Here is a 24,082-nt window from a genome sequence, read left to right as displayed (position 1 = left end):
TCTTTCTGTATTCATAAATACAGTTTTGCCATTATGGGGAAAAAGAATAAAATTTAAAAAAAACAAAGGTGATAAAATTAACTTACTAAGTAATAAAATGGAATATCAAGAATGTTGACAATTTTTGTTGAACGTCATGCATGATAATAAATCAAACAATTTTTATATTGAACATTTTTTCATAATTTTTCAAATTAAAAAGTTACAGCGATTATTTGATATTTTTGTTCCACTCGGTATGTAATGTTAGTGCCAGGTTATAAAAAAGATATACAATTTTTTTTAATTGCTTTTAATCTTCTACGTTGTTCCACAACCTGGTAGGTAAAATTTCCGCACATTTTAAAAATACACCCTGTTTATCATATTTTATAAAACGTACACCAAGGGAAAGGGTATCAAAATGGATATAAAAACCATACGAATTTACTTTACAGCGATGTTCTTATTTTTCATTTCGACTAGTTCCAGAGAAAAACAATGCTCACAAGGAAGGTTACCATATAGGACCCTCGAAACCCAGGTGACATTTTTATACCTATTTTACAACTCACAGCAAATATTAACCTCGCAACTTTTTATTTTTATTTTACAATTACACTGAAATATGTAAGACAATCTCACTGACCTAAGAGGAAAAAGGTAAAAAAAGATCGATTAAGTCGTCTCAGTGGAGCGTATGGTTCTGCTGGAAATAATTTCTTTAGAAGTGCCCAAAAACATCTCAAGCATAAGATTATAACCTTCTTAATACAATTTTTTGATAACATTAAAAATTATCAGTATCGCATTGATAACTACATAGAATAGCGTATGTCCGTGCAGTTAAATGACGCGTTAAGTTAGCCATACACGAGCGGGGTTTCCTCAAGGAAAAAGTCTCCGGGATTTCCTTGGGCATTTCCTCTACCGAACCCTGGCCCACACACGGAGAGGATTTTCCTCATGGAAGTCCTCAAGGAAAACGCCTTGAGGATTTTCTCCAGGTTAAACTCCAGGTCAACATACTAGTTCTGTGTTGGCTGGTGGTGGTTGATGGTTATTCTCGTAGTTTTGCAAATTGTTTTCATCATGGCATCAATGGATGATGATATTTTAGCTGCTGTCGGTTGTGATCAAGAATGATTGAATCTGTTGGTAAGAATGAAATTTAGCATCAAAATTAACAGATCTTGAGTCCTCACTGTGACGAACCTTTCGTAAAAAGAATAAGCCTGAATTCCTTATTCAGAGAAAATTTTCCAAAAAGGAAAATTAACATCGATTGGTTTTTGTACAAATTATCGTGAACAAAATAAAATTTCGCAGACAGACAGACGCATGCACAGCAGCCATACAGAAATCCAAATTTTTTATACTGATAAATTATTGAAAATATGTATTCACATTCTCTTGCCGATACAATTTTAACTTTATAATAAAATTCGCTAACCATTTTGGCATTTATGAAGCAAAAAACGAATTATAATTTTTTTAAATTTTTAACCAGCATTTTAAACTTTGTTTCATAACCATAATTTTGTTAATTAATTCCAAATTAAGGCATCAAATCCCAAATCCATTTGGTTCAAGTTAAATCAACATTAATTTAAAGCATTACGTAATGAAGCAAATTTTACCCACACATATTTTTTTATCAAACGTCTTGTTGCCACGGAACAGGAACTTAACAGTTTGTTGTAACCTCTTCAACGCGCCTGTAGTACACATGCCACACCTTTGCATTAACATTGCATTGATAGATAACGACTGCGTAATGAAAGGCTTAAAGCAACATATTCACTAAAAGATTCACCGATGATTGCAATGAAAGTGTTCCCTTGAAATGTTCATTTTTTATTATTATCTTGACCCACCACTGCCGCAAATTATCCGGAATTCAGACTGAACTTCGTCATTATAGGTATTGACATCAAGTAATAACGAGATAATTATGCGCTGCAGTTATTATTACTGATATGGATTTATTAACGGAATTTCAATTTATAAAAAAAAAACAACTTAAATTCTATTTAAGTAACGAAATTCTTCGTGGAAAGGCTAAAACTAAATGAAATATGCATTGACGATATATTAAAATTTGATTCTTAAATTTAAATTTAGAAAATAAAAGTCAAAGACCGACGTCTGACTACGTTTGAAACATTAATTCTTGTCAAAAGACGACTCCGAGCCAAAAGCCCTTCGCGTCCGGTGCACACATTGAAATTTTTAATAATTAGTAATTTATTATCTAAAGACGACAATACCAACACTTTTTGTAATATTTTTGATATTGTTTTGTGTAACTTTTGAATTTAGAAGAAAACTGTACTTAACTTTTTTTCAATGGGTTAAATCCTATCTGGCATGTCAGGCACCATGTATGTTCTTACGATTTTCGTTTTTTTTAATTTATCTAGGCGAGCTGGGCTGGTACTATGGGTAGACTAGAGTCTTAGGCCAGCACTGCATGGACCTTACGTACACACCTATGTTCATATTCGCAGTTGATCCATTATTTATAATTATAATAATACATATTGAACCGTTCACAATAAAGGAGCACAATCATCATCAATTATCACCATCTACCCGATTTTGTTTTAAAGGAGCAAGCGAATGCATGCTCAGCTCAGTCACTATCCTGTGCTCAACAGATCGAGCGAGAATGCTCGGGCGCTTTTGTTCGTTCTTTTATTGAATACAAACAACTATTACTGCAGATCTGAAACTCCTGAGTTTTCTAGTCTTGATATTGTCTCGTATTTTTTTAATATCTACTTTACTGACCTTGTTACTGTTATCAAACAAATTTTGATATAATTATGAAAATATTAACATTATAGTTAATTACATAAAAAGTCAATAATGTAATAACAATTAGTCCATTATTGAGATTAAACACGCACCAACTCTGTACATGAACGCCATGGGTTACACCTTAATAAAACCTACCCTGACTCACCTTTGTTAGTTCTGAAAATAAATTTATTGCTTGCTCGAATTAAAACAGGGTGTGTAAGTTGAATACAGACAGATAAATTTAAGTATTTGCATGAAAACGCTCTACTATATTAGCAACGACCATGCAAATTTTGAAATAAAAAACTATAAAACCCATACACCTGTGTAAAATAGGTAAATATTTTTTTCTCATATTTTGCACAAAATTCCTTACATATACGTACTCGTATATAGGCGAAACAGATACATACTTTGTTTTATGGACGTTTAAAAAAATTTGCATATATAGATACATAATAATACTGTATGTAGTTTTTTACACATTCATACTATTTAAAATTTTATGTAAGTATGTATTTTTTATATTTATGAATTTAACGTGAAACCATAATTCCTACAAAATATTAAGCAATGTAACTTACGTTTTTTAAAATACATATATGTACAGTGGCGGCTATTAATTTGGAAACACCAAGATTTTTCTATTGTAAATTGTTTGTCACTTTGATAATGTTATTGACATATCAATTTCGGCTGCGACAGTCTGTTGAATGCGCTCAACGATGACATGGGTGACATGAGTTCATGACATAACGCTTACACTATCAAATATTAGAAATATCCAGTAAACTAGATTAGGTCGGTGTTTCCAAATTAATGGCAGCCAGTGTACATAATATGTACTTATAATTGAAATTTTTTAATAAACAATTGTCAAAACGTTGTCATGTTGGTATGAGCCAAACAGTGATTTTCATGATAATACGATTAGTCACACTGAGTGTCAACATTTTTTTAATGTAACTGCGCCTGCGCCCCGACGAGCAAGAGTTTATTTCATATTCGAAAAAGATTTCTCCTGATTTCTCATTAAATTTGTTTTGAAAATGAATTCGCGGAAGAAAGGTACGGGAAGTGAAGTGAACATAACCTTAACTATGATTTGGTGTCAAATTGTTATATAGCTGGTCCATATGCCCACATTTTAGGGTGGTACTATGGCGGACAATAAGTTTAGGCCGGCAAATTTCTGACATTTCAAAAAAGTCAATGCAAGCGACCATTTATTGTCATTATGACTGATGTGTCAGTTTATCAAACTGAAGGTTTTCAAGCTGTTTGGCGTTTCCTTCGCCCTTTTCGTAACTTACAGATCATGACGCACTAGCATAACTGATTTGTAGTAGCACTTCTCTCTGGTGCACGCTTCTTTTCCCAATTTTAATTTTGATTATTATCGCTGTCACGATGACAAGAATGACAAAAATCGAAAATGGGGTTAATTGAACATAATGCCAACCTCACATTTTGATGTTAAGGCAATGACAGGCCGGCCTAAATTTATTGTCCGCCATAGTACAGAGTGGTTTTTACTGCATTTTGACATTGACAATTGTTTATTAAAAAAATTTCACTATACATACTTACAATGAAAATGTAAAGTAAGAAGTAATTTTTATGTCGTTTGTTTCTCGCAAAAATCCTCATGCAGGTCAGTATCAATTTCTAAATGGTCATCTTTTGGCATAAATGACCACTCAGTGGGGTGGTACAAAAATTTTAAATGGCAACAGGGATGAAAAATTTTGTAAATCAGTAGAGGGCGAGAATTAGACACGAATTTCGGCAAATTGAACCACAAATTATCCCTAATGGTCTCAAATAATTTGAATACAGCTTGGCTATCTAGGTGATGGATGATGGACTTCATTTTGAAAATTTAGTTTTTGTTTTAATAGATCAATTAAAAAATGCCTCCACTCTTGGATAGAGGACGAAAAGGCTTTCAAAAGATATAACATTTGATCCCTATTACCATTTAAAATTTGTGAGTTGCCCTCTTTGCACCATCACTGGATAGAAGAAAAAAGTAGGTCAAAAGAGAAATATAAATTGATCGGTTCGAGACTTTTTGTCTAAAGTCAACGATATAAATTGAAGAAATTTTAATCGCTATTTTACATTCGTACTGTAGATGTGTGATAGTTATTTATTGTACCTATAAGTGTTTTAGATGGCGTTTTATCCACGGAAGAATGTTTAAACGCGAGACGATAATCGAGCGTTTAATTTTCTTAAGTGGATAAAACGCGACTAAAACACGAATGCAATACAACGTTTTATCCACAATCACACTCATTTAGAATCAGAATCGCTGGAATTTCATCTGGTTTTATCAAAAAATGATTTGACATTTCGCTCTGAAAGCGGGTGTCACCTCAAAAATCATTGAAATGTATTTAAAAAATATCGACTCCATTTGTAAAAATTTGTGAAATTGATGAAAAATGCAAGAAAGTTATTCTGTTCCTGAGATAATCCTTGAGGAAAGCTGAAGAAGCAACTCTCCAATTATTGCCTGGCGAAGTCCAGGGAACATTATGAAAAAGTATTTTCGAATTTAATGAATGGAAAGAAAAACGGAGGATAATGACAATAAATGAGGAAGTGATTGATTTAAGATTGTATTTTTCATTATCTCACTAGTGGAATAAAGTATGTAATGATTTTTGCAATTACATATTGGTAAGACATTCCATATAGAGTAAAAATCAGCAATTATTACAGATAAGTCAGGTTTTATGACTTGATTGATATTGATAATATTTTATCAATGGAATCTGAATCGGTTAAATATGAGAGAAACTTAAATATGAGCTTTACAGTGATTTATTTGTGAGCAAACTCTTTTCTGATTTACTCCGTAACGAACCGTCTCTTTGTGAAATGCAGTTCAAGTTTGAATAAGTGATATCGAAATACATATATCCAACCATGGCACATATCCATTTATTATGATTAAGTAAATGTCTGTTATAGTTGGGATAATAGATATTATTTTCTAATGAATATTTCATTTATTGTGCCATATCCTTCGACAACAATTAACCTCAAAATAAAACAATGTCGTTTCTTCTGTTATATTAAGTTTACATACATATACGAGTATATACTTACACCAAATAGTTAATCAGGACATTCTTGTGTATGTTAGTTTCCTAATGTCGAAAATTAATATCAAACATTCTGTAGTGACAATGACCCCAAAGTACTAGTATATCAATGGAACACACATCTCAAGAGTTTTTACATTACGAGTATTCGGTGACTGGTTATTGCATTTGCAGAGAATTAAACAGTATAGATGTCTTTGTGGCTACTACGAGTAAATACGTATGTACGAAAACGAAAACCAAAAACAAAATCTCACCACTCACTGTAACATCTCACTCTGAACAGATGTAGATATTTTTAGATTTTGCAGATAATTCATATGTTAAAATATTTTTCTCAAAAGGAAAAATTTGTTTAAACAAAATAATAGACTCATTCAATTAGAAATAAGTATAAATAGTTTTTTAAATAATACGAGTATACGCACTAATTTAAATAAATTAAATGAACAAAAACATTTCATGTAATAGTACCGGGTGAGCAACAATAACTGTTTCAGTTGGCAATAAAAAAATTTACATTAAATTGGCAAGACTATCAATTGTACCTATTTCCGTTTGTTTTATTGACAGCTGGCATACATTTCAAATTTAAGCGGCATGGTTTTTGTAATCTTTTATTAATAAAATAGTTTTCTCGTTGGAACATGACATAAAAGTCACCAAAAATCACCAGCATTTATTGCCAACTCAAACAGTAATTGTTGCTCACACGATAGTTTATTTAACGAGTTCGTGTGTAAATTGGGCTTTTTTGGCATGAGTGGGCCAGTTTAAAACGCTCATGTCACTCGCGTTTTAAATGCCCACGAGTATTTAAAAAAAAAACAGTTTACACACGAAGGAGTTGAATACAAGGTTTTTTTGTTCGACGAGCCCCTTAAAGGCTCCAAATCGCTTAAAATCTTTAAAATTAGGTTGACGTTTCGTTTTGACAAGTTGTGACATTTATCAAAATCTATTCACACAGGAGAAAATTCTCAAATTCTGACAGTGTCGAACAAAAAACACTTTTATATTATCACAACTTTTACGCCATAGGGAGTTGCAGAAGCTTCACGGAACATTTAAATATCATATCATTAAAACAGATTGTACGTATCTAAAAAAGTTTTAAAAGGTGATACAAGAATTATTCATTTCTGCATGTACAAGGACAAAATTAATATTATGTGGAATAAATCAATCTTCCGGACTGTGTAATTAGAAGTAGAGAGAACTTTTGAGGTTTGGACCAAAAACGATCCACGCATTGACTCATCGCGTTTGACATTCGCAGTTGCAGAGCATCCTTTGAACTGCACATCATTATACGATATTTGATATGGAGATCTAATTTTATTTAGCAAGTATCGGGTGTTTTTTTAAATTTCACCTTAAAGTTGGCGTTGAAGAGTCAATTGTGAACGCACTACGAATTATGGATGACGGATCAGTTGTTTAAATTTTCCGTTTTTACACGAGTGGTGCATTCACAATCGACTCCTCAAGGCCAACTTTGAGCTGAAATTTAAAAAAATACCCGAGACATTTGTCTAATGGACAGACAATAAAGACGCTGGACGTCTTGCTTTGCTATTATGTACTTCTATATTTCCACAAAGAAATGGCACCGCCGGCGCATTTTTTTGTGTTTATGACCAGGTTTATATACCTCCGTGAGACCATGTCTCACTCTCTGTTTCATCAGGTCTGTCCGAACGACAACTTGTGCATAAACAGTAGCAAATAAATACATGATTAAGGCCCGGTTTCTGGAAACATTTTATTTGGCCAGTTAGTTAACTCTCCGATAAATACAAAAATCATGTCATGTGATTGGTCACTTTCTAGTGTTTCTATAGCAACGCTTGATTTAACCGGCCGTTAAGTTATCGGACCGTTCCAGAAACCGGGTCTAAGTGAAGGGTAATTGTTCACTTTAACTACTTCTGGAATTTTCGCGTTTTTTCTGGCTAGACAGCCTCAGGGCGTCCTCCTAGATCGTTTCCCACCATTCAAACCTTGTGCAAATGAATTTTCCTTACCCTTTAGTTACACTAAGGCATTGGCGCGACCTTGACGCGACCTTGAAACACAACAAGAGAGAAAAAAAGGAATTTGCACAAGGTTTGAATGGTGGAAAACGATCTAGGAGGGCGCCCTGAGGGGGTCTAGCCAGAAAAAACGCGAAAATTCCAGAAGTAGTTAAAGTGAACAATTACCAAGTAAAGTAGTGTGTTGTCATTTTGTGCGTCAATCAAGCATCGAACAACATATTACACCAATGCCGAACGCTTAAAAACAGTGTCCAAGATAAGGTCAAATTCTGAATGAATATCCTACACTCAAAACGTAGAAGACTGTATTGAGGACTTTAGGTCCTTTGATATTACTGCCAATCAGAGCAACGATTTTATTCTTTTTTTTTTGTTCACAAGTTTTAAAAAATGCACCAATTTATATGCACCAAATATTGGGTAACAAGAGGCCAGAATGTCATTTTGAGAAATTATCCAACGCACAGAATATAAAGTCATTAGTTATTACCATCATGCGAACTTGTCGACTGTGATTTGATGAAAGAAGACAAAGGCAAGCTAGAGGCTCTGAACCTGTGAAACGCACAATAGATCGCCGTTTAAGACAGTTGTCCGTAAAAGACTACATCTGGTGTTATCCTTGACGAAAGAGCATCAACGCATATCAATGATAACAATATATTTTTTTTAAATACTCTACTACGATCAATCTTTTACCTTGGCCCCGAGTTATCGCCTATTAAACATGTATGGGATATGATGAGTAAAAGACTGCCGAATTTACATCATCTTCTACAGACTTCAGTTGTTCCCCAACAAGTTTGAGACAGAAATTTTCCATTTTAAGAATTATTTTAAAAAATAGTTTGGAACATGAGAGTTGTGACTGAGTACCATACCGACATTTTCACATATCGCATCGAACAACAAATAATGTCAAACTAAATTGTAACTTAAATGTTATACAACGTGATCAACAATGACTGAGTCTGTTGGCAATGAAACAATTGAAAAGTACTGGTGGTTTTTGTCTCGTAATTGGCACTGACCGGATTTTTTAACTTGAGACGACATTAATAGTATATTATATATTGAGGGAGAGAAATGCATGATTTTTCCTAAGGTGCAGTTTGTAGCCAGAGGGTGAGAGGCTACAAAGCACCGAGGGAAAAATGAGCATTCTCTCCAGAAGTATATATACTATTTTTTTCACGGTAGGGAGTAGAAACAGCACAAAAATCTCAAATTTTAAGAATAAAAAAATGATGACAAATGAGTTGTCATCTTTCGATGAATTTAATGGAATTAGTAGTTGCCTTGACAACACAATTAGATTTTTGTCACAACAGTCAAAAAAAATGAAAACTCCCATTAGATTTTTGTCACAACTGTCAAAAAAATGAAAACTCCCTAGGGAGCAAATATTTGCAAATATTTGCTCCCTAGGGAGAAAATGCTCTACTTCTGTCACGATGTTGACATCCGAAAAGTTGATTTCTACTCCCGATCGTGAAAAAAAACATCTTTGGTTATGCCTGTTGTAAACATTTATGCTATTACAAAAACGAACCTTTGATGGTAAATTTCAAATTTGCCAAATTTCATTGTTGTCAACAGATTCAGTGATTCTTGATCACACCGTATTTTAACACACCAAAAAACATAATGAAATATTTCAAAAACTTTTTCCATGCCAGATGAGATCACGGTGAGATCATTTAAATTTATAATTAAAATAGGCTATGGATTAAATTAGATTGGTAACATTGATGACATTTAGGGTTCTCTGTCCAATTGTTTTAATTTAAAAGAAATGAAGCAGTAGAAAATAATACAGTTTTATTGACAATCATCGAAAATGTTCAAAGTGTTCCCCGGCATGGATACAACTGTTAACTCGCCGTTTCTTTTTGTCTTAAATTTTGAAGCGTCACTTTGAGAATTCAAATCAAGTTGTCAACAGTGCTGCCAATCTAATTTAAAAATCATAGGTTACTTTAATTATAAATTTAAATGATCTCACGGTGATCCGTTCGGTTAACAAATGTTTCTGTAAAAACCCTACATAAAGGATTTTATTACAGTAACGGATTTAGTGATGTCATAGTTATATGTATATCGTTAAAAAAAGTACGTAGGTGTCCATTTGGCATTTGCATAACTAGTTGAATGTCGCTGCTTATATTACGAGTATACAGCGTGGAAACTTTTAGTGGATTAAAATTCGGAATACTGGAACCTGGATCATGTAAGGGTTGTGCCCAGACAGCGAGAACCCACTGTTGGAGAGGATACTAGTATCCTAGGCTAAACGTGTTATTAACTATTCATGAAAATCCGGTGACTCCAGCCCGGCAACTGGCCCGTGACAACGATATCAGTCTACGATATCAACTACTGTCCTGAGAATACTTAGATCTGCAAAGTTGCATCCTTACAAGATGCAGATGGTCCAAGAATTAGCTGAGGATGACCCGGACCACCGAATCCAATTTTGCGAGCAAATGATAAACCTGATCGACAATAACCAGATGTCATTAGCATCCATAGTTTTTTTCAGACGACAGTACTTGCACCTTACATGGTGAAGTTAATCGCCACAATTGGGCCGTTATTGTTATTGGGTTGACCAATCGATGGATTGAAATAAGAGGTCAAATTGAATAATTTGACTTCTTCTTCCAATCCATTCGGCCGGCAGGATCTCCGTATGTTACTTCCCTCGACTTTTGTTATAGGGGTATCTCAAGAGTAAGGTCTACGTAACAAAACCGAACAACATTGATGACCTTAAGCAGCATATTAGGCATAAAATTAGGCAAATAACACAGGAAATATTACAAAACGTAAGGGATGCATGTTACTATCGATTTGCAATTTGCCAAGAAAGAAACGGTGCCCATTTTGAACATTTGTTGCATAAAATAGTGTTGAACTTAGTTGGTACTGGTTTTTATTTTTGTAGCACGTAGACTTTGAAAATATTCAAGAAGCAAATAGTGCGTTGTATTCCTTGAGAAGTGGCCTTTCAAACGAGGAGTCACTTGGAATATCCTTATATTTGAAAAGAAAAAAGTTAGGGATGGTTGCGCACTTCAAAATGTGGGCAAGGAAAAAAAAATCGACCTATTTCAGGATTTTTTATGTCCAAGTTATGAATTTTATTCCAGTTAAAGTTTCCACACTGTACACTAGACCAAGTGCCATGTTACCATCACGATGCAAGTCACTAAAACTGTGTTTTTACTCATCAACCGGTATACATATTCCCTAATGTAATACATTATTATTATCATTTAAATTTATAATTAAAGGAGGCTCTGACTTTAAAATGACACCTGGATTTGAGTTGTCAAAATGACGTTTTAAAATTCAATTCAAAATATGAAACGGCGAGTTAACAGTTGTATCCAAGCCAGGTGTTTGATTCAACTGTTAACTACTCGCAGTTTCATATTCTGCATTGAATTTTGAAGCGCCACTTTGAGAAACCAAATTAAGATGTCAATGGTGTTGCCAATCTAATTTGAAGTCATAGCCAACTTTAATTATAAATTTAAATGATCTCACGGTATTATGTACCGAGCGATCATTTAAAAAATAAATCGAGTTTGCTTTGGAGCCTATGCTATAGCATGGGTTGCCATAGGTAACACGCCGACTCGATTTATTTTTTAATTGATCGCACCGTATTATTATATACGATATTTTGGTAAAAAGGAACCGATATAAAATTATGAATACCTATTATATAGTAGTTTATTTAACGAGTTCGTGTGTAATATGGGCTTTTTTGGCATGAGTGGGCCAGTTTAAAACGCGAGTGACCAACAAGTTGAATACAACGTTTTTTTGTTCGACGAGCCCATTAAATGTTCCAAATCGCTTAAAATCTTTAAAATTAGTTTGACGTTTCGTTTTGTCAAGTTGTGACATTTATCAAAATCTGTTCACACAAGGGTCAGTTTAAAACTCGAGTGAAACGAGAGTTTTAAAGGTCCACGAGTGCCAAAAAAAGCCCAAATTACACAAGAACGAGTTGAATACAACGTTTTTTTGTTCGAGGAGCCCCCCAAAGGCTCCAAATCGCTGAAAATCTTTAAAATTAGCTTGACGTTTCGTTTTGACAAGTTGTCAAATTTATGAAAATCCGACTGTCGAAGAAAAATAGTTATTTGTATCACAAGGCCAGAAACTGCACGTTTGCGAGCATGAGTACGGTTTGCAAATACGAGTCGATAGACGAGTATTGTAAGTACGAATGCTCGCAAAACAGTTTCTGGACGTGTGATACACAAAATTTTTCATGCCGACTTCTGCGGATTTTTGTTAAATGGAAGTTAAAGCACTTGTTTTAATAATTGGTATTAGGGACTTTTTTTGTGTTGGCAACACTTACATTTAAACATTTAAATTTTAAAATCAACATCGCTTTAGTTAAATATTGCTTCTTTGTAGTTTGTACGTTGTTATAAATAGAAAAACATTTTTAACGAGCCATCCACACAACAAACATTGACGTTTGATAGAATTCTGATAACAAATGCCAACCGAAACCGATGACAACTCGAAATTCCTACTTTTAGCCGGACTAGGCCGGCAATGCATGTGTTTCTGGACGATTTCGAGATCTGTAATTTACCAAATTCCGGCCGGCGGCACGAAAAATAAATTTTTGGCTTATAAGAGAAATTTACTCGGAAATTTATGATTTTTACTAAACAATTTTTTGCGTAATTTCTTATCGATATAATTAAATCAATTACTGGTAAAACTGAAATTGTCCAAAGAAATGTTATTTTCACCCCAAAAAAAATGTGTTACGTACAATATTTTTTAAAAATTGAAATATAACTGAAGAATTAAAATTTATTATGAAGTGGGCAGAAATTTGTCTTTAGGTGTTAATTACAAATTATGTCTTTATTTTTCACCTCTAATAAGGTTACAACAGAAAAAGATGAAATATAACTTTAATTATTTCGTGTTACAAACACAACTACTTCTTACTGTAACAAAGTTTGTGTTGTGTCACAATTTAATTTTGGTATCTAATTTTCTATTTAAGTTGCACAATTTCTGTATTCTTTCTTTATCATAAATAATGAACAGCAAACAAAATTTCAAAATAGATAACTACTGTCCCACTTAGTGTTATACACACATTACTCGTTATGAGATCTTATGTTGCACAAAAAGTGGTAAGCCCCGCGATGCATTCAACTAATTGTAAGATTCCAGAAGTCAGTATTGACACATTAATAGGTACACTTTCATGACCTTCAAAAGTTCTTGGCAAATTTCTTTTCCTCTAAAAAGACTAACGTTTTCTATATCGGATGCTCCAGCATAAGCAATATGTACATACCGGGTGTTATGGAAGTCCACGTAATCAATTTAACCACCAATAAGACTCGTTAAAATAAATATTTTTTTATAGATACATATGTATATCATTTTTTCCGCAAATTCTTCAAAACAGAGTTAAAATTAAATATAATTTGAACACATCCATTGATAACGAAGCACGAAAAAAAAATATTAAAATACTGAGTGAAAAACAGTAAAAACTGTTAGGCCCGGTTGTATAAAGCTTAGTTAACATCGTGTCAGCTAACAACGCGTCAAGTCGGAAATCCGCCCAATATTAAATATCCCCCAATCAGATCGCTTGACATTACGTTAACTTTAACAACGAACTTGACATCGCTTTATACAACCGGGCCTTAGTGTTAGAACAGCGATCGTTCTTTCTTCAAAAAAACTGTACAGTTTTTATCGCACAAAAACATTTTCACGTTTCAATTGATGATTGATTGATTGATTGATTGAAGTAGGGGTTAGAAAAATGTAAAAAAAATATTCGATTAATAAGAGATTAATATGTAAAAAACGTTTATCAAATTTATTACGTGGACTTCTATGACACCCGGTATATGTATTTACTATTTTTTTGTTCGACACTGCCAGAATTTGAGAACGTCAAGTCGTCAAGCTAATTTTAAAGATTTTAAGCGATTTGGAGCCTTTAAGGGGTCGTCGAACAAAAAAACGTTGTATTCAATTCGTTCGTCACTCGCGTTTTAAACTGGCCCACTCATGCCAAAAAAAAAAACAATTTACACACGAACGCCTTAAACAAACTACTATTGTCTTCAAGCGATCACAAAAAACAGATCGGACATAAATTCGTTTATTTTTTTTTGCTGCAGTTACAGAAAAATGACAATTTTCAGTTACAATTTTCAAAATTTAAGGCACCAGTAATTCCTACTTCTGTTGTTGCAATATTATTAGCACTTGAAAGTTTAATAATATTAGGCAGAATATAGCCTAAGGTAGTCCGTTTCGGCTCAGGGACGCGAGGGTCGCGGGTTCGATTCCGACCCAGGGCGGAAAAAAAGGCTATATTCTATCTCGTGATTCGGAAGTCACGTTAAGCCATTGGTCCCGGTCTATTGAGTTGGTCATCACGCCCCTCATAGATTTGTAAACCAGTCCTAGACTGTGTAACAACATTTTAGGCAGAATATAGCCTAAGGGAATCCGTTTCGGCTCAGGGACGCGAGGGTCGCGGGTTCGATTCCGACCTAGGGCGGAAAAAAAGGCTATATTCTATCTCGTGATTCGGAAGTCACGTTAAGCCATTGGTCCCGGTCTATTGAGTTGGTCATCACGCCCCTCATAGATTTGTAAACCAGTCCTAGACTGTGTAACAACATTTTAGGCAGAATATAGCCTAAGGGAGTCCGTTTCGGCTCAGGGACGCGAGGGTCGCGGGTTCGATTCCGACCCAGAGCGAAAAAAAAAAGGCTATATTCTATCTCGTGATTCGGAAGTCACGTTAAGCCATTGCTCCCGGTCTATTGAGTTGGTCATCACGCCCCTCATAGAGTTGTAAACCAGTCCTAGACTGTGTAACAACATTTTTTTTTAGTGAAGTCTACCAAAGTCTAAAGTTTACTTTTTGACGTTGAACGGCCATCTTGTTATTTTTGATTTTGACATCTATCATCCATGCACCTGGGCGACTCGTGTAACACCATAGCGACACCGGTTAAATATTGGGTCAAATTTGGTTGTTTCGCTTTTTTAGAGGCTTTTTTGATTTGAAGATAAAACATATTTTAAACATTATAGGTAGGTATCCTGTTATGGAAATTCAGGTGTCAATGTGAGGTTGCACAGTTACTGTACACTACAGTTAAAAAATGACCAAAATATATTTCCGGTGAAAACCTAGATAACCAAGTAACAACACAATATAACGTTTGTATACTGATATCTAAAATTTTATTTTTTTCTCTATTCTTTAAAATTAGTTTTTTTTGTATTTTGAATACTGAAAATTATTGATATCATAAAAACTCTTTGTTAAAATATTGAGTGCCTTTTGTACAGTGACATAACTATTTTCAATTATGCATTCCTTATTGTCAGATAGATCAACAAAAAAATACAATAAATTTTAAAATTTCGATCTTAATTTCTGCCACTGTAAGCGTACATTCAGTAGCTACCAGTATCAATTTAGAATCTGTCAGAACGAATATACGTACATGCACATTATATACCTACAATAAAAAACTTCCTGATTAAAATCACCATAATTTACATTTTACTTAGGTAGCTACAAAAGTTGTTGACTGATAGCATATCTTTATATTATTTTAAAGTTCAGGATATGTTGAATATATAAAATACTTACAAAAAACGATATTCCAAAAATAAACTGTTATAACAGAAATTACGTAAATACCTATGTGTAAGAACCAAAGGCATCCAGGCAAGTTTATTATACGTCTACTCTTCTACAACATACAATAACATTTCTTCTGCTGCATTTTATAAATTCTTAGGCTTAGAAAAAAAAACACCTTAATTTTCCTACAAAATTAAAATCAGAGCATGAATAAATGTCTACTTATATGCGTTTTAAAAATGGGTAATTACAAAAAACGTCCAAAATGACGATCGGGTTAGTCACATCATAAATGAATGATTCTCACGAAAAGCTCTGAGTTGGACAAATTTTCTTCTAATTGGGAATGTTCTGTGTTGTCCAATTGTTACAGATAGATAAAGGCACCTTTTACTAACAATATAACTGTCCATCTCAGTTGCAACTATGTAATCATACATGCAAAAGGCCTTAAGTAAAAGTTGACTGATTGATTGATATATTTTTTCTGCTCTGGGGTTAAAGGAAGCCGAACAATTGGTCGTTATGATGCTAAGCCACAAGCCATGTGAACGGATTCTGCAATAAATTGTTCGCACCTGTCTTTCCAAAACAGCCCTCCAAGTAACCTCCACCGACTGAGTTGTCTAAAGCGGGTTAACTGAACCCAGTTACCGAAGACGCCTTTCTTTACGTTCATTCGTAATTCGTGGCCGACCACTACCTTTTCTACGTTTTTGAGCCTTCGTTGGACCAAGCCCTTCATGCAGGAATGATTGTAGGTTCACTTCGACTCAATCTTCTAACAATTTCGCGAAAGGATAATCCGGTCTCATGCATTCCCACAATTCGACCCTCCTTTACGACGAACGCGGGGCATGACAACGACACAAGTAAAGGAAATCAACGTCTAAACTGTCACTAATCATTAACTTTGCTACATACGGGACAAAAGAACGTACCTATTAAAAAATTAACTACCAGACAAAAAACAGTTCATTGTTCATGATACAATTTTAATCATTTATTCCTTCATTTGAGGTGAAAAAATAAATTTTATAACGATCAAAAACAAGCCAAAAACTGTGTAATTAAGTACTTAAAATTATGGAATTAAATGTTCGAATTGCCATCCCCCAGCTTGTTGACAATAAGCAAGTTTATGAAGAAATTTCCCCTGTTTTATTCCCGCACCTAATCAAAATTAAAATTTCTATACGTTGTGGTTCTGTTAAATGAGTCATTTTCGAAAACGTTTTGTAAAACAAATAACACATACGAATAAAATTGACAGTAACATTTGACTGTTTGATTACTTGATTTTTTGACTTGTTTTGTTCGTTATAAAATTTATTTTTTCCAACTTTATTTTTTTTTTCTCAAAAATTTCCTTATGTCAGACAACAAAAGTTTTATACAGTCATTTAGACAATTAAAGGGGCTATCAGAATCAAGAAAAAAAATATGTGGTTTCCATTTAAAAAAACTATCGATGATGTCATCACTCGAAAACAAATGACTGATTGGAATTTTCTTTGGTACTAAAACATGTACTTTTATAAACTAAAATTGACCTGCCCAAAGATTTTTTTGAAAAAAATTTTGTTTAATTTTTAAGGAATTTATTCCATACTTTTGCCGCTTACTGTATAAGATATTTTGTACAGTAAAAAAAAAAACAAATTTTATTACAAGTCTTTATCGCAGTCATTGTAAGATATACAATTAAAATTTAATAAAAAATATTTTCTTTCTTGATAATAAAATTCTAGACAAATTTTATTCAATCTTTGCTAATGCAGAAATATGATACCATCGGATGGCATAATTGAGCCAAATGAGTAGGAGAATCCGCCTGCTGTGAATGTCCCACTATTAATTTATTTAGCAGTATATTAGGTACGTTGAGGATATTAAAATCAAGTCACTCAATCCCCTTGCTGGTTCATATAAACCGTTTCCTGTGACAGAACATCTAACATAAAACATTCTATTTAACAAATTTTTTTATTAGATGAATCATTTGCAATATTAGATTAAAAATCTAGATGTTTAAAGATCTGTTACAATTCATTTTAAAATAGAGATCTCGGTATTTTCCACAGTTTGATTATTAAAAATACATATAACTTGATTTGAGTGTACATATTTGTAGTTCATTTAAAATTGATATCAGTAGTAATTATTAGAAAAAGTTGTTCAGAATCCAATTTTCTTAAATAAAAAGTAATTAATATATTTTTTTCATTTCGTTTGACAAGTTCTTTCGTTTCCAAGGTGGTCTATTCAAAATTGAAAATAAAAAGTCAGACTTTGGGTACCATTACAAAAAAGATCAAAATTTTGAGTTAAAACTCGGTACATGGGGCGAAAATTAGATTCAGAATAACTTTTCCTAACAACTTCTTTCGATACATTCAAAGCGAAGCAATACACACAGAATTGGTCCTATTCATGAGGTCATAGTTGGCTAGGTTTATGAGTCGAGAAAATACCTCAAAAGATGCGCAATTTCAGACCTCTATTTCTAAAAATAACGACAATATCGTGCTGTCTTCATCTTAATTAAATGTAACACACTGTAAAGTGTAAAAAAGGAACAGTTTACACGTGTAACATGTTTTTCGTACAGTAATTTAAAATATGTTTACGATCTTACAAAAGAAGATATCGGTGAAATGAACAAAATATCAAAATTAGAGTAACAGTCAGTAAAGGGTTCGGTTAGTGCCATATAACAAATATTCACTTGCCGGTGTAACTTCCTGCTTGCTCGTTCGGAGACGAATGTAAGTGTGAATTGTGAAACAAGAAAACTAGGAACTAGTTCTTCAAGTTGGCCTCTAGCGATTTGACATTCATTATCGGTTTAAGGAATCATCCCGGAATTTACCCTGAGTGGTGTAAAAGTGCGTTTGTCATGAGAGTTTCCGTTGGGCAAAGTGGTTTGCTATCGTGAACCACCAGATTTCGATCCGGTTAGTTACCTGCCGGCACCAGAAGAAGCAATAGGGACGAATAATACCCGGCCAGTTGCGTCGCGAACAACGTGACTCACCCAACAACAGCAGCAACCCACAGTTCAGTTCTTATATTCAAGTCATTGTTTTGTTGAAGCGTACGAATACCAGTCGTGTGTCGCTTTCGCATTCAAACAGCAACAGCGGACCAGGTGGCACTTTCGAAGTTCGTTGGCGCTATTTTACCGGTGTAAAAACTTTCATTGTTATAACTGTTAAAATGGCGAGGTGGTTAGTGTACGCTTTTGTTTTTTTGCAAGTGTCTTTTTTTGTGTTCGGTGAAGACGTTGAGACATCCACCGAAAACACATCGAGCAGCACCAAGGAAATTACTCCTACGACGAACGTGGAACCCACCAGGGCATCCAAACCATCTTCTACTCCGCCACCGCTTGTGCACAACCCACTCAACGCAAGCGAAACTGTCTTCAATGTTACGAAGAACACGAATACAGAGCAGAAAAATGGGGCAACCTCACTTCAAAGCTACATGCAAGTTGCAATGGTTTCCATCGTTGGAGTATTTCTGTCCGTCAGTGCCATTTAATTTTTTAAAAGACTACACAGCTATTTTAAAGCCTTAAAAACTAGAAACTAATTTTTTAAATCTAAGTATACTTTAAAAATATCGAAACTTGTTAAATACCTTTCCATGTGATAAAGTTGGTATTCACTTATTATAATTCTTACGGTATATATCTTTTTTTTGTTAAAATTTCCACCAAAGAATAAATTGAGTACTTAATTTTAAAATATTATTAAGTATCATTATATTTTAACATAACAGCCTCTTATGTATTGCGCTTAAGACCAAAATATTTAATAATATAAGTGTACAAATATAATGAATGTTTTTATTTATTAATTTTTTCTATAACTACGTATGACCCCACCAAATTTAATATAAATAAAAAGAGAAAAAAAATTAATAGGTCGTAAATAATAACTCGCAGATAAGTAGATAAGTTCTGATTAAATTATCGTAGTGTACCTAACATTTTTGTTACCAATTACATATTAATATGTATAGATAACAATGCTGTAATTGACATATCTATTAATAATATTTGTAATTGTGTAGTTTTTAAACGATGAATTTTTAAGTTTACTGTTTCATTATAAGAAATTGTATCTGCAAACGTTAGTTAAACATTTCAAAATAAAAATAAATAACTGTTGGATAAAGTGGTGCACCTACTCGTAAGATTTGCTGATGATTTCGAAAATTAAACATCAGTCATAAAAATTGTGTATTCAATTGTTGACTCCTACTTGCATACTAAAACATCATATCATAATGTTCACAATTAAAATTTACGTCATGCATTCTTATATAAATCGACAATTGATTTTTAGTTCACAATCGAGGTTTTCATATGGACGAGTACCTATATATTTTAATCGCTTTTCTTGGTTAATGAAGTATAATACATAATTATGAATAGATATTTACTTATAAAATCATTTACTTATGAAGCAGACCGGCATTTCCTCTTTAAAACTGAAACTTATTTTTTAAATAGATTTAACCGAACGTAAATAAATAAACCACCTTATGGTAAATATCTGTTAATGTAGATGTAAAATTTAGCTATTAATAATACAGTTATTACACGCCTTTTCTCATATTACCAAAAGATATTCATCGTTGATTTATGAATTAGAGGAGCTATAAATTCAGATACTGAATTTCGTGCCAAATGGTACGACTACCTATGATACATACACACGCATGATCAAAAAACATAATTAGCACTATTAAAATGTACAGATTTATTAGGCCCGGTTTATTCACCTTCAAGTAACTTTATTTGAACGGTAATTACCATGGATCTACCAATAGCAGATTCTAAATCATAGCAACTACTGGCCAGATAAATTTACTTGAAGGTGAATAAACCAGACCTAATATACAGGATCATTATAAATTATTGTCCCATCGCAGCTGGCGTTGAAAACCCACACAAATTTTGGATGTGCGGCAGCCTCGCCATGTTAGCCAAACTAGTAAACTTGATTTATTTCCACTATCGCCAGGAGCGATACTATCGGCGATACTAGTCTCAATCATTTTATAAGGCTTGCTTGTTCATGTTGTTCAACTATGGTGGTGCAAATCGCACACATTTGGCATTACCTTTTACATGAGTTGTCATAGTAACAGGTCAGTCATTTGCACCACAGTAGTTCTTTACATAGATCGCACTTGTGCAACGTACTTCGTCTCGAACAAATTAAATACCGTGAGATCATTTAAATTTATAATTAAAGTAGGCTATGACTTTTAAATTAGATTGGCGACACTGTTGAGAACTTGATTTAAATTGTCAAAGTGACGCTTCAAAATTCAATACAAAATCTGAAAAGATTAGAATGAGTCTTCTTGGGCCATAGCCTACTTTAATTATACCTAAATTTAAATGATCTTAACTTGAAGTAGCCAAGTACCTAATCAAGTATCCATGTTTTAAATGTGTCAGTAACACATATCAGTTCTGAATCTGATAGGTCCTGAATCCTGATAACTCTGTGGAAAACTGAAACTTTGCTATTTATCGGTTAGACATTGCTCGTCATACGTCAGACATACAGTGTGGAAATTACTTATGGAATAAATTCAGTAATTTCAAAACTAATGACATTTGCCGAAAACGCTGAAACAGGTCAATTTTTGTTTTTAATAATGCTTATTTTAAGTTACTTCACTTGTTTATGACGTCATCCATTTTTGAGCTATGACGTCATCACCAATTTTTTTAAATGACAACCCCCACTTTTTTCTTCTCTTTCTGATAGTCCTTCTTACTACCTAAACAATGAATGAAAAAAATTGGTATCTTACATAACAATTTTTTTTAAGAAAATAACAAATTTTATTTCAAAAATTTAATTTAATTTTTAATGTACTTATTTTTTTTTCTATGTGGTTATTTAAAATCGAGGGTTTACTTTAATAGACCAAACAATTTAGAAGATTTATGACAGAGAATTCGCGCTGAAATGGAACAAATTGAGCGCGGTGTACAGTGCGAAAAGTTGGCGGGGGGTAATTTCAACATTTGCGTTACATTTTATTGTTAACCTTAGATGTTTGTTTCTTTCTGTTTAAGGTCAATTAAAATTTTTACATTAAAAATTAATTGAAATTTTTGAAGTAAAATTTGTCATTTTCTCAAAAAAATTGTTATCTAAGGTACCAATTTTTTTCATTAATCGTTTAGTTAGTAGTAAGGTCTATTAGAAAAAGAAAAAAGTCAGTATTGTCATTTAAAAAAAATGGTGATGACGTCATAGCTCAAAAATGGATGACGTCATAAACAAGTGAAGCAACTTAAAATAAGCACCATGAGAAATAAAAATCGACCTGTTTCAGCGTTTTTGACAAATGTCATTATTTTTGAAATTACTGAATTTATTCCATAAGTGGTTTCCACACTGTATAATAAATAATTACATATAATTTTAAACATGAACCATTTTTCTAATATGCTAAGTGATCATGAAATCTATTGGAAATTTTGTAAACAATCGACTCACTATCCTAAGTATTCATATACACCATTCACGTTGGATTGTGCATGGAGGATTGGTAAATTCGCATTATGCTGGTTCCTTGCATCTTACTATTTTAAGACATAACCACATAGCCAAAAAATATAATTATTTGACCTTGAAATACCTAATACCCAGTGACTATAAATGATTGAAGGAAAATAGTGGATTGGCAACATTGATGCAGTTGGTAGTGCAAGTCTTCTCGTGCATCATCTGTCAAACATTTCTATTTAGGTTAGGTTAAGTCACGAAGTACATTGTCGATTTAGATTTTTTTGACACATGTTTCAATTTTAAAAATTACGTGTGTCAGCCAACGATGTTGCCAACTAAAGATTTCAAATGTGTTACCAACATAACAAAATAATTTTCAATCATTTATAGTCACTCGGTACATTCTGACTTTACTTTACTCTCGTGTCAAAAATGGATTACTCCCTAGAATTCGAACTTTTAGGGAAATAACGTTTTTCATGTTGTGTGTAACTAGAATTTTCAAAAGTTATTTTGAATGCCTAAGGTTGGTTACTTTGAATTGAGAGATTAAATCCAAATAAATATGCCGCCAGTAACCAAAATTGATTGTGAAACGAAAAATCATCTATCACTTAGCGAGAAATTAGTCATTTGCAACTGTTACAATTAATTTGCTGTCTTACATTTTTGGGATATCTTTTGTTTGTCACCAGAAACCACATAGCCTCCAACCTAACCAAATTTATGGCAACCTAGTAACGAATATCCCTAAATCCTAGGGAGTAATCCATTTTTGACACGAGAGTATGTTGTTTATACCGTGCGATCAACAGTTACCTAGGTAAGGGGTCGCTATGACTTTGACAGTGTCAAATTTTTCGTATCTTTGCTAACTCAGCTAATAAACGTCAAACAACTGTCACTATGAATCAAATTTTAACTCAAAAATGGTTTTTACTTGAGAACATAAAAGATTCATCATTGAATCGTAATGGTGTTTTCAATAACGGAAAATTGAGATACAGTGCTGTTGCCTGTTTGGTCGCGTTTCGCCAAAATTTTCCAAATTTAAATTGAAACAAATATATGCAACCAAAAATACTTTCATGCATCCAGAACATCTGAATGTCTAGATTCGGACCAAAGAATACAGGGTGATTTACGAGGAATAATGAGCCCGACGGAATAGAAAATGCAACCCGCAATTCATCAGGAGAAAAACCCGGACATTTACCGCTTCGATGTCCGGCTTTTTGTTGCAATGTATTGTGGGTTGTATTTTCTATTCCGTCGGGCTCATTATTCCTCGTAAATCACCCTGTATACCCAGATTCGGATACACATTGCAAATTCCAAAGGCTTCTTTGATCTAAATACATAATTGTTGATCGCATATTATGACGTCATCAATATTTTTTTAAATGACAACCCCCACTTTTTTCTTCTCTTTCTGATAGATAACCCTTAATCCTACCTAAACGATGAGTGAAAAAAATTGGTACTGCTCGCCAAATCTTAGATGGCCGCTAAGGATGCGCAGAAGAGGGAGTGCGATGCAACATGTGGAACCGAGATGCGACAAGGTGAAGCGGTAAAGTGGGGTATAATTCCGAAGAGTACACTCAGATACAGAAATCGACTTGTTCTAACTCCGCTTCACTGTGCTTTTAAAAGCCATGGTTTGGAGTGTACCAGTGTTTCCACTGCTGCGACGCTCGAACAAGTGACGTCCCCACTCCTACCGTTACCATTGCGCATCCGAATCTCAGCGGCCATCTAACATTTGACGAGCAGTACCATACATTACAATTTTTTTGAGAAAATGACAATTTTTATTTCAAGAATTTAATTTAATTTTTAAGATAATTGTTTTATGGGTTTAGGTAAAATCGAAGGTTTATTTTAATAGACCAAACAATTTAGAAGATT

At 33.5% G+C, this 24,082-nt stretch overlaps 1 protein-coding gene across 1 annotated transcript in view; it reads left to right on the top strand.

Annotated features, from left to right (window-relative positions):
- The first annotated feature begins 1,047 nt into the window (after window positions 1-1,047).
- LOC138123637 (coiled-coil domain-containing protein 13) overlaps window positions 1,048-24,082 on the top strand; it is a 60,609-nt gene continuing 37,574 nt past the window's right edge. Inside the window, exon 1 of the mRNA XM_069038409.1 lies at window positions 1,048-1,137. Coding sequence (XP_068894510.1) covers window positions 1,122-1,137 — 16 coding nt within the window. The 5' untranslated portion in view covers window positions 1,048-1,121. The remainder of the gene's footprint in view (window positions 1,138-24,082) is intronic.

Source organism: Tenebrio molitor, chromosome 2, assembly GCF_963966145.1.
Source record: "Tenebrio molitor chromosome 2, icTenMoli1.1, whole genome shotgun sequence".
Lineage (NCBI taxonomy): Eukaryota > Metazoa > Arthropoda > Insecta > Coleoptera > Tenebrionidae > Tenebrio > Tenebrio molitor.
The sequence above is the reverse complement of the archived record's forward strand: the minus strand, read 5'-3'. Positions and strand labels throughout refer to the sequence as shown.